The sequence below is a fragment of the Anticarsia gemmatalis genome, chromosome 1 (genome assembly GCF_050436995.1).
Source record: "Anticarsia gemmatalis isolate Benzon Research Colony breed Stoneville strain chromosome 1, ilAntGemm2 primary, whole genome shotgun sequence".
NCBI classification, from domain to species: Eukaryota; Metazoa; Arthropoda; class Insecta; order Lepidoptera; family Erebidae; genus Anticarsia; species Anticarsia gemmatalis.
The window spans coordinates 13,212,514-13,226,642 of record NC_134745.1 but is presented as its reverse complement, the minus strand read 5'-3'; the positions used below and the strand labels follow the sequence as shown (position 1 = coordinate 13,226,642).

At 34.5% G+C, this 14,129-nt stretch overlaps 1 protein-coding gene across 1 annotated transcript in view; it reads left to right on the top strand.

Annotated features, from left to right (window-relative positions):
* The window catches only part of LOC142977125 (oxysterol-binding protein-related protein 2), a 75,848-nt gene that overhangs the window by 45,532 nt on the left and 16,187 nt on the right, over positions 1-14,129 (top strand). The window contains exon 3 of the mRNA XM_076120856.1: positions 13,605-13,825. Within this exon, the coding sequence (XP_075976971.1) occupies positions 13,605-13,825 (221 nt within the window). The remainder of the gene's footprint in view (positions 1-13,604; positions 13,826-14,129) is intronic.

Here is a 14,129-nt window from a genome sequence, read left to right as displayed (position 1 = left end):
ATAAGATTCCTCAACGGAAGAAATCATAGACGTTCCAATGCATAACAAATTATGCGTTAAAATCTATTATTAGGTACTATCGTAATACTTTGATTAAGCATAAAATTATATTTTAAAATACTTATATTTTAACTACAGGTACTGTCCAAGTATTATTCTTAGTAGTTAAAATCCTCATATAGAGCAAGAAAAAAATAGTGTGACAGATTAATATATAAAATTTATTCCAGGGATGAGTTTGACAGATAATAATGAAGAATCTGCCAGAAACGTCTTAATTATTCCTAGAATAGAGTTACTAACGAAAGAAAATTCCTCCTTATAAAGATTGTACTCTTTTCTTAATAGAAAACATTTATTTGTATCCTTATAGAGTTAGCGACCTGTTACAGCTCGTAACAGGTTGTCGGTAGATAACGGAAGATTAAACGTCAGTTAATCAGCTCGGGGGATCTTTAGGGGTTATTTAGCCGTTAATTTGATAGAGGAAATGTTTATCGTGTTAAATAGGACTTTTACGAACAACTTATTTTTCTTATAAATAAATAAACAGTTATAGGCTGGGATGACATAAGCCGATGAGAATGAATTGTTTTATTATTACCAAATTACACGGTACACGGTCTTTTGCATCATTTAAATTTAGTTATTTAGGAATAGACAATTATAGACTGGGTAGACTAGACATTCCCATGGACAAAATAAATAAAGTGTGTTCCTTTTTAGCGAAAATTAAGACACATTTTAAACTAGGGTTGATTTAGAGAACGAATGAATGTACTATGATTCGCCATCGTACAGCGACGTCGGGTGAAATTGTGCAACATTTGGTCGACATGCTATATTTTTCTTCGTCGCTGCGGAATTAAGTCGCGCGATGTCGCTAGACATAGCCAATGTCGTAAGACATTTGCTCCCTAGTGTAGCCCCAGCGTTATAATTAAAATTACGTTTTTATTTTACCCCAATTATCTTTTCCGTATAAAAGCAAAAAATCTTGATCAAACAAACAGTCTAACGAATGATAATTTCGTTATTTCAAACCGTAAAAGAAGATTACATGTTCCTATTTGATTAAGAACGCAATAACATCCCACGAATCTTACTTACCTAATAAAGGAAAAGAAATGAAACATAAACCTGAACACATGAGATCTTCGTAAAATATACACATATGGCAATCTTCCCACACGTAATGAGATATTCGGTTCAGCCTTGTAGCACACGTAACAATTTCAAAAACTCTTTTTCTACAAACTTTAATGTAAAGCAAAAAGAGTATAAGGTTATGACAGGTATGTGAATTTGGTTATCTTCTTCGTTACAACGTTTTAGTCTCTTTAGTACTTACTATAATATGAGCATTGGGTATCAACAAACATCTTAATCATCCGTCCACAAGCTTCGTTTTAATAAAAATGATACCATTATACAGAATATGAATATATGATTATGAATTCTTAACATTTTGCACATATTATGGTGCACAATGTACTTATATCACGAACTAAATAAATATTAAGAAATGATTGAAAAACCACTACAAGTTCTGGAAACGATCACTCTAACATTCGATTTTTCTTCGATAGTAATCGGGAATGTGTGCTACGAGCTACATTTTTGCGTGGGTGTGAAAAAATTATCACAGTTTAATGGTTTCAGGCACTTCTAATAAGATTGTTTCTTATTTATACGAAATAATGTTAAAAGCGCTGTCTAAATTTGTTAAAAACTTTGAAGTTTAAATTACTTTGGAGAATAATAAATTATTTTTCTAAGTTACAATTTTATTTTACTGTATGTTGGTCTGAGAGTTGTGTACGCGCTGTAATTCACGATTTCAACCGACTGTTTGCTTACCAACCGGGCTTATAAAAAAATCCGTAGCAGATAAAATATCGTATTAATCGGAAATATGATTGGTATAAGGACATTAGGTTAATCATCCACATACGAGATCTAAAGATATAAAATATTTCTTCTTATTAGGAATCGAACCTGAAACCTTCTCATGCAGACATAGCTGTATGCCAAAGCAGCACTTCACACAAAAATCTTCAATTTTACATACTAACCTTCGCGATTGTGTAACCTCAAATTTGTTCGTCACCTCAAACCATATTTCAAAAGGATCTATACATATAGAGTGATTTTTCTCGTGAACCCTTCGGCTCAAGGTCGGCAAGCTGTATTGATCCGTGCGGGCCCTTTCAGCGTGTTAACAATTAAACACCCTGTATATAACTCTATAGGTTTCTAAAGATTTAGGGATGAAAGGGCTTTTAGGGTTAGAGTTTTAAGAAATATACAATTTGTTCATGAAAGTGTGTGGCTTTTTTAAATTATGTGGATTTTTTGTTTTGAGATTACTGTACGATTATACGATCTTTCGTAATTTTTTTAGCTCTTGTCTGGAGTTTGCATGGTGTGACAATTTGGTAGTCAATTGCTATTCTATTGGGGTAAATAGCGTCTGATTAGATCCTGTCAAGTAACCCTACTATTCACTCAGTTTATTATTATATTCACGTAAGAACTATGACATGTAAGTAAATACATAGTTTAAAATTGTTGTAACTTTTTTATCCCGTGAAATCTTTCCACGCAGATGCAGCTTAGGACAGAAATAAACGAATAAAAGTCATCCAATAGATGCCCTGAAATGTTCGCTTAAAAACCCAATCTGACGTGCTAATTAAATAAAATTAAATAAAAAAAATCATTTATTGCCAGTCCCAGATTTAATAAATTATGCTTTATTTCAAAATTAATTTCAAGGACGCGAGTTACCACAATAAAACAAGTTATCAGTTAAAACTAAGTGCCTATTCAGAAAATTACTCTGTTTTAGACCATATGGAGAATAATTCTCGTGTTAGAATTGAAGCCACCTTCGCTATTTTGGCTCACTTTCAAACACACGTCACGCAAAGCGTTAGAATCACGGCCGTTTACATTGCACCAATATGCAGGCATTGGTTACGTAGGTGGAACACATACCTAGTGCTACCAAACTTGAAATATGACAAAAGTAAAATTATAAAAAAAAATAACCCATTAATGTCCACTGCTGGGCAAGGGTCTCTTCGCGTAATAAGGGCCTTGAGTCCACCACGCTGGTAAAGTGCGGGCTGGGGACTTTGCTTACCTTCAAGAACTGTTCTAAAGAAGTCTCAGGCATGCAAGGTTGCATCACGATGTTTGCCTTCATCCACATAACTTCTAAAAGTCTTTGATTTGTTGCCTCGGGTTCGAACCTGCGACCACTTGCGTGAAAGGTATCAATTATATGACGAAATATTTCCAAGTAACTTAATTTAAAAAATTATTATATTCAAAAGCAGAATTAAACTCAATGCAACGAACTATGAATAAATGATGCAAATGTGGCTTTCTCGCTTTCATAATGGTTTTTATTAAGAATTCCTCTCACGTCGGGTAAATGAAGTTAAGTATAATAAACTGGACGGTATTCTGTTTTGCATCTTCATATTAATATTATAATAATGTTCTAGTAGTGTAATAAAAGCTTGAAACTATTAATTTTCTCCTTAACTATTTTTAAATAATTCTGAGATACTACAGTAGTGTTCGTATTCATTTTCCACGCAGATGTACCGTGTTCAAAAATCAATGATTTTTTGAAATGATGTGTGTCAAAAATAATGATAACTCCTTGTAACGATGAACGAGATCGTATATATAATAATATCGTATATAACATCGTCTTGCGATAAAATGCTCTAGAGTTCTGTAAAAAAGATTCTGGACGTCACCCTCGGGAGAGTTCATGTAACGATGGCTAATGAAGTCACGTATTAAAATAAATTATTAACAAAACACACGCTACAGTAATTTACAATTTGCATATAAAATTCCAAATAAATGAGGCTTTCATAAATCATTAATATCTTAATTGAAATGACAAATACACGCCATTAAATCCGTCCACACGAATCGACGTAAAACATAATATATTATACCAACATCATATTTTAATTACCTCACATCAGCTGTTCAATACTTGAAATTAATTTGCCTGACATAAAGTGTAAACCATACTGCGAGACGGGTCGTTTTCGACGCGTGAGTTTAATGCCTTCACACGAACAAGTCGGGTACACGCGTATTATATTTAAGAGATCAACCACATAATTCTATTAAACTACGCAAAGCAAAAATAAAACAATGCTTATAACTTTTATCCTACAACTACTGAGATAATTTTGCGTAGGTATTGCAACATTCCATGGTTCCCACACTTTGCAAGTCCCGCGGGATTCCATGACAGTGTTTATTCCATAGAAATATCACCAGCACTACACTTCTTATATTATATAGGTTCTCACTTCTTATATCTACACGAAATGCATACATTAGAAAATAAAATACAGGTTAGATTGTTTTATAGAATGCGTCATTTATGTTTAAGTGAATTTAGCAACTGACCGCAGCGCAAAAGGCCAATATTAAAAACTCGAAACGTCTGCGTTAATTCGTTCCATCATAGGCACTCCTTGTGCTTATAAATTTATTTATTTAAACGCTCGTCATCTTCGATCTGTCATCCATATAACAACTTGGAATTTCATTACATTACCCGCTCCCGGGCCGAGCTCGTCCCGCAAACGCGTTCAGTCTGTATTGCCCTTAATTTATAGACGCCCGCTGATTGGCTGAACGGGTTCCAAATTCAATTTCCTCGCGTCTATTGGTTGAAGGCTTATCTTTGATGTTTGCTCACTTTTGCCGCGTCACTTATAACAGGTATTTTGGAATTGAGTTCAGTGAACTTTCTCTTTGCGATCTTATAGTCTGATACAATGTAAAATGGCTTTGCATTTTACACTTAAGTCTTTAAGATCGATTAGCTTTCAGAAACCATTCAGGAATTTAAATTAAATCGCAAATATTTTCATGCGAGGTATGGTAAAAAAACGCGTTTGGTATGGTAAAAAAAAATTTTATGTACGGACTAGCTGACCCGCGTAACTTCGCTTGCGTCACATAAGATAAAATGGGTCAAAATTATCCCCGTTTTTGTAACATTTTTTATCGCTACTCTGCTCCTATTGGTTGTAGCGTGATGTTATATAGCCTATAGCCTTCCTCGATAAATGGACTATCTAACATTGAAAGAATTTTTCAAATCGGACCAGTAGTTCCTGAGATTAGCGCGTTCAAACAAACAAACAAACAAACAATCAAACAAACTCGTCAGCTTTATAATATTAGTTTAGAAGTATAGATGTATGAAGTGTCTTTCTATATTAAGTGTCGCGAGGACTTTTACAAACATACAAATAACGGACACAACAAATAAGGAAACCCGAATTTGTGTAGACTTATACTTATTTCGTGTAGGAATCGAACCTACGCGCTCCGGATGGAGTAGCCATGGCAATGTCGTAATGAGCTATTGGTCTTTATTAATATCTATTTTGTATGGGGATCGAATTGTTTACTGGGTGCTCTGTATCACTTGTTTACTTTGTCATAAATTGTTTCCGGATTTATAAGGGTGGAAATTCGATAACGATAATATCTTTGTGCTACCTTTTCCCGTGTCATGACTAACATAACAGGTAAAAATACACCTTAAATAATATTATTGTTGATCAGGATTTTTACTTTATATAGATTTTCTTTTTCCGGTCTCTGAGGATAAGCCACGCTTGTCGAGGTTGTTCTATAGATGGGTGACCATCTTATCTCACATCGTTCTTCCGTGTTGCTGTTATGTGCGTTGCGGCTGTCATTTTCAATTTTTTTTGACGTGTAGTCAGTTTCTTCATAGTCTTGATATCTTGAAAGTTGACAACCAATCTTATCGAGGCGTATCGTGTTATAACCCAGGTCACCGGGTTATGGAAGTCCAATAGGAAGTAGTTCCGTCTAAAATATTGTTAGCATCCGGTGTCTGGAAGCCGACTGCAACATACTTGGAAGAATAATTAGGCTGATGACAAAATATACCTATCTATAAACCCCAATCCTAATTTGATGCTAACACATTATACCTGACACCCTATCACTTTAAATAAAGCGTCAGATCGCTCCTTTATCTACTTAAGTGTAAACTGAATCTGTACTAAGTAGTATGTATATAGTAGGTATATACGTATAGAACGCAGGACAGTCCCTTATCGTCCTTCCGGCCCCCTTCCATCTGAATACCCTCGTCACTTACTTAATTCATGGATACCCTCTTTTGTAAAATACACAAGCTTTTCCAAAATGTTAAATTTATAAATGTACTAGATCATGTCGATACTATAAATCTTATAAATATTCTAAATTAGGACTAGTTCCACAATTTATAAGTATCATAGTGATAGCCGTTACAAGTTGATATAAGCTGGTACATCTCACGCAAGTGGTTGCACGTTCGAACCCGAGGCAATTAGACACCAATGACTTTAAGAAGTTATGAGTGTATTATTCTAACGGTGAAGGAAAACATCGTGTGGAACCCTTGCAGGCCTAAATATTGTTTAATACATTTGTTGAAGGTATGCAAAGTCTCCAACCCACAGTTGGCCAGCGTGGTGAACTCAAGGCCTAAGCCCTCCATCGTTTGGGAAGAGGCCTTTGCCCAGCAGTGGGACAGTAATGGGTTAAAAAAGTGTCATAGTATATTATGTTATATTATATTATATTATAGTATATTATATTACGTGGGTGTACTTCACACACCTCTGCTTACACCGTCGGACATAACAGGCGTGATATTATTTACGTAATTTCAGTATGAAAGGGTTGCCTCTTTGTTTTAGCTTTTAAAGTCAATCCTCTGTCTATTGTATTCAAGTTTCTAATAATATATGTACAAAGGTTCTCTTGAAAGCTAACATTAATACAAAGCTTGATTTATGAAACTGCTCTGTAGACAGGTGAAGCAAATTGCAGAATATATGTACGTACTAACATTGTGATTGTGGCTCTACTTTGAGTTATGAAGTGAAATTTAGTTTGGTTATTTTAGTATTTAGACTAGTAGAGCATCCTTTACTCAAATTTACTCATGTTTTTTATAGTGTTTTTTCATACTAATATTATAAATGCAAAAATTTTTCTGTTGCCCTTTAACAGGTAAACCACTCAACCGATTTTGCATAGAGAAAGAACCTGAGGTTCATAACAAATAGTATTTATAGATATTTGCGAATTATTTGCAAATTCAATAAAAGTTCTACGCGCTTACTTCTACCCTATAGCGAAAGTTCATGTCATTTTGCTAAAAAACCGGTAACTGGATTCCATTTTCAAAAACGTAAGATACTTTAATCTCGGCTCTTCATCTCCATACCAAATTACATTAAATAATGCACACGAAACATAGCCGGCAAACTGTCGTACTTACAATATCAACATAGAACTACAGATTACATCGAAACAGATGTAAGCAAAGAATAAACCAACTGAAGTGGAATTAACACAAAAGCAACAACATTCAAAATGGTATGTATAGTCAGTCCAATATGCCCATCGGTATCAATTCATGCCGCTCTGTTGCACTCCACCGGGCTATGAATAGCAAACATTATGTATTTAGCTACTGTATTCAAACCGTGAAATTGAAAGGTTATTACAGTGTTATTCAGTGAATTTGTGAATTGTAGTCGTTGATCCAGAGTATTATATGATAATGAAACATACAGACAGACAATTTTTTTTTAAATTATTTTATTTAACAACACCCAATGTTTTTCTTTATAATATATGCAATGTACAGAATGCTTCAACGTCGCGGTTGGTAGTGTATGCGACTGCCGCGCATGAGGTCTCCGGTTCGAATCTTGGGTCAGGCCAAAAAAAATTTTTTCTTTAAAGGAAATTCTCTGAGCTAGCCCGAAGTTCGGAAGTTGAGATTTTGTCGACTTCCGTGCCTCGGAGAGCACATAAAGCGGTCTTGCACCTTTTACTGGTCGTCGATTTAGCCCATACACCGGGCGATGAGTGTAAAGGAATAGAAAGTGTACCTGTGTATTGTGCACACACCTGGACACTACAAACAAAGTCTTACACTCTGGTAGCTGATTTCAATTAAATTGGCCAGAAGTACACTGAGAATCGACCCATCAACAGATTTATTAGTTGTATACATATATGCGAAAGTTTGTAACTGAATCATGCCAAAACTACTTTACAAATTTTAATGAAATGTGGTACACAGGTAGTTTATAACCTAGATTAACACAACACAATTTTGCATGCAAACAAAACAACCGCAACAAGCTAACTGCTTTATTATAATGCATCTTCATTTTGTCGTTAGTTCCTCGTTCCTGTAAGCTTTGAAGGCTTAGCTCTCTCTTGCACACTAATCTCAATTTCGACGTTCTGACGGCTTAATACGGCTACTAAGGCTTCACGCAAGACCGGCTTATCGTATAGCCTTATTTAAAGAGTGTTCAGTAACTGTGTATACATATAATACAACAATATATCCCGGTATTTATATCTATACTACTCCTGAATAAGTATCGGTTAGGTTATCTTATGAAATGTATTGTCGCTTTATGTATCGAGAAGGTTATCAGACGCCTATCATCGGCATTGCTGATTAAAAATTACGTGTATATCGCTATAAACTCAAATAATATTTAATAGAATAAACAGTAATTCGATTCTAAATAGTAAATGCTATCGAGTATCCAGAGTTTGTCATTTATAAAAAACTGCAAAAACAGGCATTTGCTAGAGGTGCCGATCAGATTTTCACACAAAATTAGCCCTTAGCCGGTTGTTGATAGTAGAAAGTGGTAGAGAGTTGCGCTGCAGTTTTACACAAGACAGAAATTATTAACGTTAGTTTAAAGGATAAAAACCATTCTTATCAAAGAAAAATAATCATTCACATGACACATTTTGATATTGAGAATAAAGAAAAAGCACAACCAAGCTATTATCCTCTCGAGCGCCCCAACGTCAAAATTCAAATATACCGTTAAGCGTCCGGGCCAAAAATGGCGCGCGAAATTGAATTGGCGGTTGGCGTTTAAGCGTCGATTCCGTCATATTTTAATACTAACACCCTAGACATACCTTATATATTTGAAATCTACATAAAATTTGCTATAGATTAAAACAATAAACCACAAATAATATTTGATAGTGCTAGCACAATAGTCGGTTTAATCTGAATATTGTGTGCTTTAGGCATGTGTTTGAAGAAAGTCTAATAAATATTTTTAGGCAAAAAAAATAATATGACGAAAGGTCTTATCGTGTAGTTAATGAATAATGACATTAAAATCCAACTGTAAAATATACTCAAATCTTTAAAATTAGTTAAAAAAAGTATTTACAATATTGGTCATAAAGGAACATGTCGTTGGGTCAGATGTTGTTTATGGTGCTCTCTGGCCTATATCAACCACTTATTCAAGTGTGTGCATTAGATTATCGTCTCGTTTCATCAGCTTCAATGTCAAATATGTTTGAAAGGGATAAAGATAGTTTTAGTATTTCTTTTCTACGTTTTTTAAACATAAGATCGTTTTGCCGTACCACGGTGGCGGGACGCTTGACGGGGGTAGCACATTCAACCGTGACACGGTGGCCGGGCGCTTGAGAGGTTATTTTTTTATCATAGGGTCGTTAGAAGAAAAATTGTTCATTAGAAACTATAAGCGTATAAATATCGATTATATTAATCTTGACAATCAAAAATAAAAGCATCTGGCTATTAAAAGTAATTAAAACTAAACAAAACAAATTCAATTAAGAAAAGCATTAAGATTTAAAAATAAAAAGCAACGCTAATCAAATTACGATAAATTTCGTTGGCAAATATTTTGGAATCGTTCAGAAACAGCTGGGTCTGGCGGTATTGATCGGGTCCCGTGTGACCTTGTACACCGGGACACCTTAGTTCGTACTTCACCGAGCTACGGGGGCCATTTTTACGCCAGCTATTTTTGTTTGATTTGACTGTATTTTCTTTTATTACTGTAAGCCAATGATGCTACTATATATCGAAATAGATATTTTATGTTGTTCTTAAACGCATACATTGTTTGTTATAAACAAGTTATTGTGGGATAGTAAACCCTCACTGGCTTGCATTTTAATTAAGAAATATGAATATTATATCTTTGTAACAACAAAACATAAAATGATTTGCTGTCTAAGAGTATCGACTATCGTAGCACTAAAATAAATAGAAGTCTGTTTGTAAGTTAAAAAAATTGAAATTAAATTTAGCATCTAGACGTAAAAAGACGACCCGAAATCAAACATTAAAGCTTCTTTCTTCTCCTAAAAACATATAAATCCTAAAAAAAAAATGACTGGCACCTATAACATGAAACGTGTGGAAAATAACTCCATCAATTAATTATTCAACCACCCTTTTCCCCCATAATTGACTAACAAACTTCTAAAACATTAAAGTTCGTGTTCACATCGGTACCGATCGTCACGCGGCTGTGGCGGGTTATTCCGACTTAGTGTTAAGCTGCCCTTGGCCCAAATACCACGGTCGATATTACCCGCGAATATATTGTTCGTATTGTCTGATTTTAACCCTGCTGAGTTTTTAGAGTCGGTCTCAAGGGTGTGACTGTGTATTGTATGTGTGCTTTTCTGAGCCTTTTTCTGCCTAGTGTATTTTTTTTCTTTGTTTTTTCGTATAAGCAAAAGTTGTGATTGAAGAAAAATATTTTTGTGTCATTTTCTTTCTACAGAAGTTCGATGTAATTTTAAGACTCTGTGTGTATATAAGATAGTGATAAGATAATGAGATAGTGAAAGAGAAAAGTTTTGTGAAAATGGATAAATATCGAATGAAAATGTGTTATAAACTAGTTCTGTATTCGTGTTTGAGTGCGTTGGACAATAATGAAACAGTGATATGGTAATTGTTTCTACTATTATAAAAAGTATTAGTTATTAGACATCACGCAAAAACTAACGTAATTACTATAAACGCTTGTAAAATCGTACAACATGACTAGCTGTCCTTATAGAGACAAATTAGTTAGTTATTTCTATTAAGGTAACTTACGTAATATTTGTTCATTTCTATATTACATATTATTTTATAGAATAAAATAAAAAATAGATTAATTTATTTAAAGTCTCTAACCCGCACTTTGACGTGGCTTAACGAATGTTATCTTATCGTGCGTTCACTGTGCGGTCACCCATCTGTGGGATTACCGCGCCAGAGTTTGCTTACACAGATCGTTTATCGACACATGTGCGCCAATGGCTATGGGCACCATTGAATAGCTAATATGGTGAAATCCTAACAGCAGTTTTCACTTTAACCCGCGGTTTCTGAGGTACATTTAGCGGTAGTTTATCTAAGTATTCAATATCGTTTAAACTCATATAAAATTCAGAATAGATAAACTACCGCTAAATGTACTTAGAACCCGGGCATAGGAAACGTTTGAGCACTTAACCATAAGTTTTAAGTCTCGTCTTAAATATTGTAAATAAATAATAAGACGAAAATAAAGCCTAAATTTGAGACCTAGCTGTTCCAATTTCAGTGTAATAGACTATAATTAAGTTTGGGAATTCTCGACTAGGTACAATTGACTTGTGAAGTTTAATAAAAAGCTTGTTTGAATTAATTCTCAACTTAATTCACTTGACATTTGTTGGGTCTCTAACTAGATTTAATAAAGACATTTCTATTTAGTTTTGTTTTGTTCTAAATATTTTTTTTCTTTGGTATAAATGCGATAGAAAATATAAAAAAAGGCTTGAAGGCTTGAAAGTCTTGAGTTGTAGTTAATAATTACTTGCGTTGACTTGTTTTGATTTCTGGACAATTAATATAAGTTTGACCTCACTGGCAATTTATTTTATGAAAGAAACACCCAAATCGTAATAATATAAATGTAAAAGTGTGTGGTTTTTCACTCTTTCATGAAAAGAGGCTGAACCGATTAGGACAACATTTTCTATTTAAAAATCAACTCCCTAGCGACTTTAATCAGGAATGAAACTTGTTATATTGTTAACCAAACTCAAGCCTTCGTATTTTCAAATCTCTGGGCCTCTATAGAGAAATATTACGAAATGGAAATCGAACTCAAAGATCAGCAGTCGCACCATACAGCCGACCACAGAGTCACTCATAATTCCTTTTTCATAGGCAATTTTGAAAGTTAAAACCTCATAGGACCTCGAGTGCAGTTGTTCAGAATTTGAATTAAAAAAAAGTTACCATCGTTAGGTTACCATGAAGGCTCTTTTGAAAAGTAAAAATGTTGTTCCGAGTAATTCGAGTTGATATACATTGTTTGAATACTAATGCCTGTTTTATTATTCTCTTGTTTAGGCCCGTGGATCCGCTCGCGTTTATATTTTTATTAAAGTAGATGATAGTTTTGGAAAAGAACTACTCTAGTCCTTCGCTAAAATATTTTAGTAACTAAAAGAAATATGGATGTTTTTTTTAACGTATAAACTTTGTATTGGTTAAAGGATATTGAAGTTTGGTACACAAATATTTTATAACTTCAGGGCTCGAAAGTCGATTTTTGCCAGTTTCGTTACTAAAAATAAAGTGTTTTTCGAAGAGATTTGAGATTGGAACGAGATCGATACTAGCCCGAAGGTCTGGTTAAAAATACAAATATATAAGGTAAATTTTTTCGAAGTAAAAATCTTTATTACTTCGAAAAATGTATCTACGATAACGAAATAACTAGTGCTAACAGTAGCTCAATTCTCTACTACTATCGACTACCGACAACCGACCTGTCATCGAAAAATTTTGTATGAAACTGTACCTCAATTCTCTACTCTACTTCTATCGACTACCGACAACCGATCAGCGCCTCTGACGGGCGTCGCAGAAAATTTTTGGCAGTACATGCTAAATGTCAAAATTTCGATAGCTAGCCGGTTGTCGGTAGACGATAGTGGTAGAGAATCGAGGTACTGAAATTGTATTTAAAACAAGGCTCATGATAAGAGTTAAATATGGTTTCATTCACTTCGAAATTCGATAAAGGTTCTATTTGATTTACGGAACATATTTTCTATGCACGGGAAATGAGCAAGGAAGGGACGTTTCCGATAGATAAAATATTATATACTGAACCCTTTTCATACAGGATATTTGTCCAAATATATTCTTGAAGGATGTTTTATTTCTATTAGCCTTTTAGCAAATGGAACTTATTCCCAGATATTCAAAGTTTATTTTTAGTTTTAGTACCTTATGCGACGCTAGTCTGAAGGTTCTTAGAAGCAGGTGACTATTTTTAGGTTTTATAATATGAAAAAAAAATCGAAAATGCAATTATGTTGAGTACGAAGGACTGGAACATAGGACAGGATTAAGTAAGAGAGTAGAGTAACCTGTGTAAGGTTAAAGTCTCTTCATATTGATCAGAGATTGTTTGATTGATTTGTTTGCCGTTACGTTAAAGTTCCATGGTTTTTATGTATTAAATCTAGTTACCGATTCGATGAGATTGGAATGATTTTTGAGGATTTCTTTTATTACCACAATGCAACACAATATTTCAAAATTTACGAAACTTCGTGATTAGACTGTATAAGACCTACCGCAAATCACAAATATATATAATAATATGACCATTCCTTTAAAACTACTTCTCATTTGTCCCCAGAACCTCCCTTCCAGTGGCGCAATTCAGCCGCGGCGACTTCTCCCTCTGGTCTGTGCTGAAGAACTGCGTTGGTAAGGAGCTGTCCAAGATCACGATGCCGGTGGTGTTCAACGAGCCGCTGTCGTTCCTCCAGAGGATGCTGGAGTACCTGGAGTACGCGCATCTACTGCGCATGGCTTCCGAGCAGACGGACCCTGTGGCGAGGATGGAGTATATCGCCGGTTGGTACTTTTTAGCTCACTAGCTAACTGGGCGGACTTCGTATTGCCTAACGGTTGATTCCTTAATTTTTCGTTTTTTAAATGATAAAAATAAAATAAACTTCTTACGGAAACACCGTAAGAAGTTTATTTTTATAAGATTATAGGAGTATGCAAAAATCTTGACTCCATTCTTCTAAAAAAGGTTTAAGACAATTGTCCGTGTGGATAAATTAGTTTTAGAAGCTTGTTTAAACGCTCTTTTTGCCACACGCACAACTTAAAATAGCGTTGACGAGGTTATAAGCTCGTATGATAAGTTGGA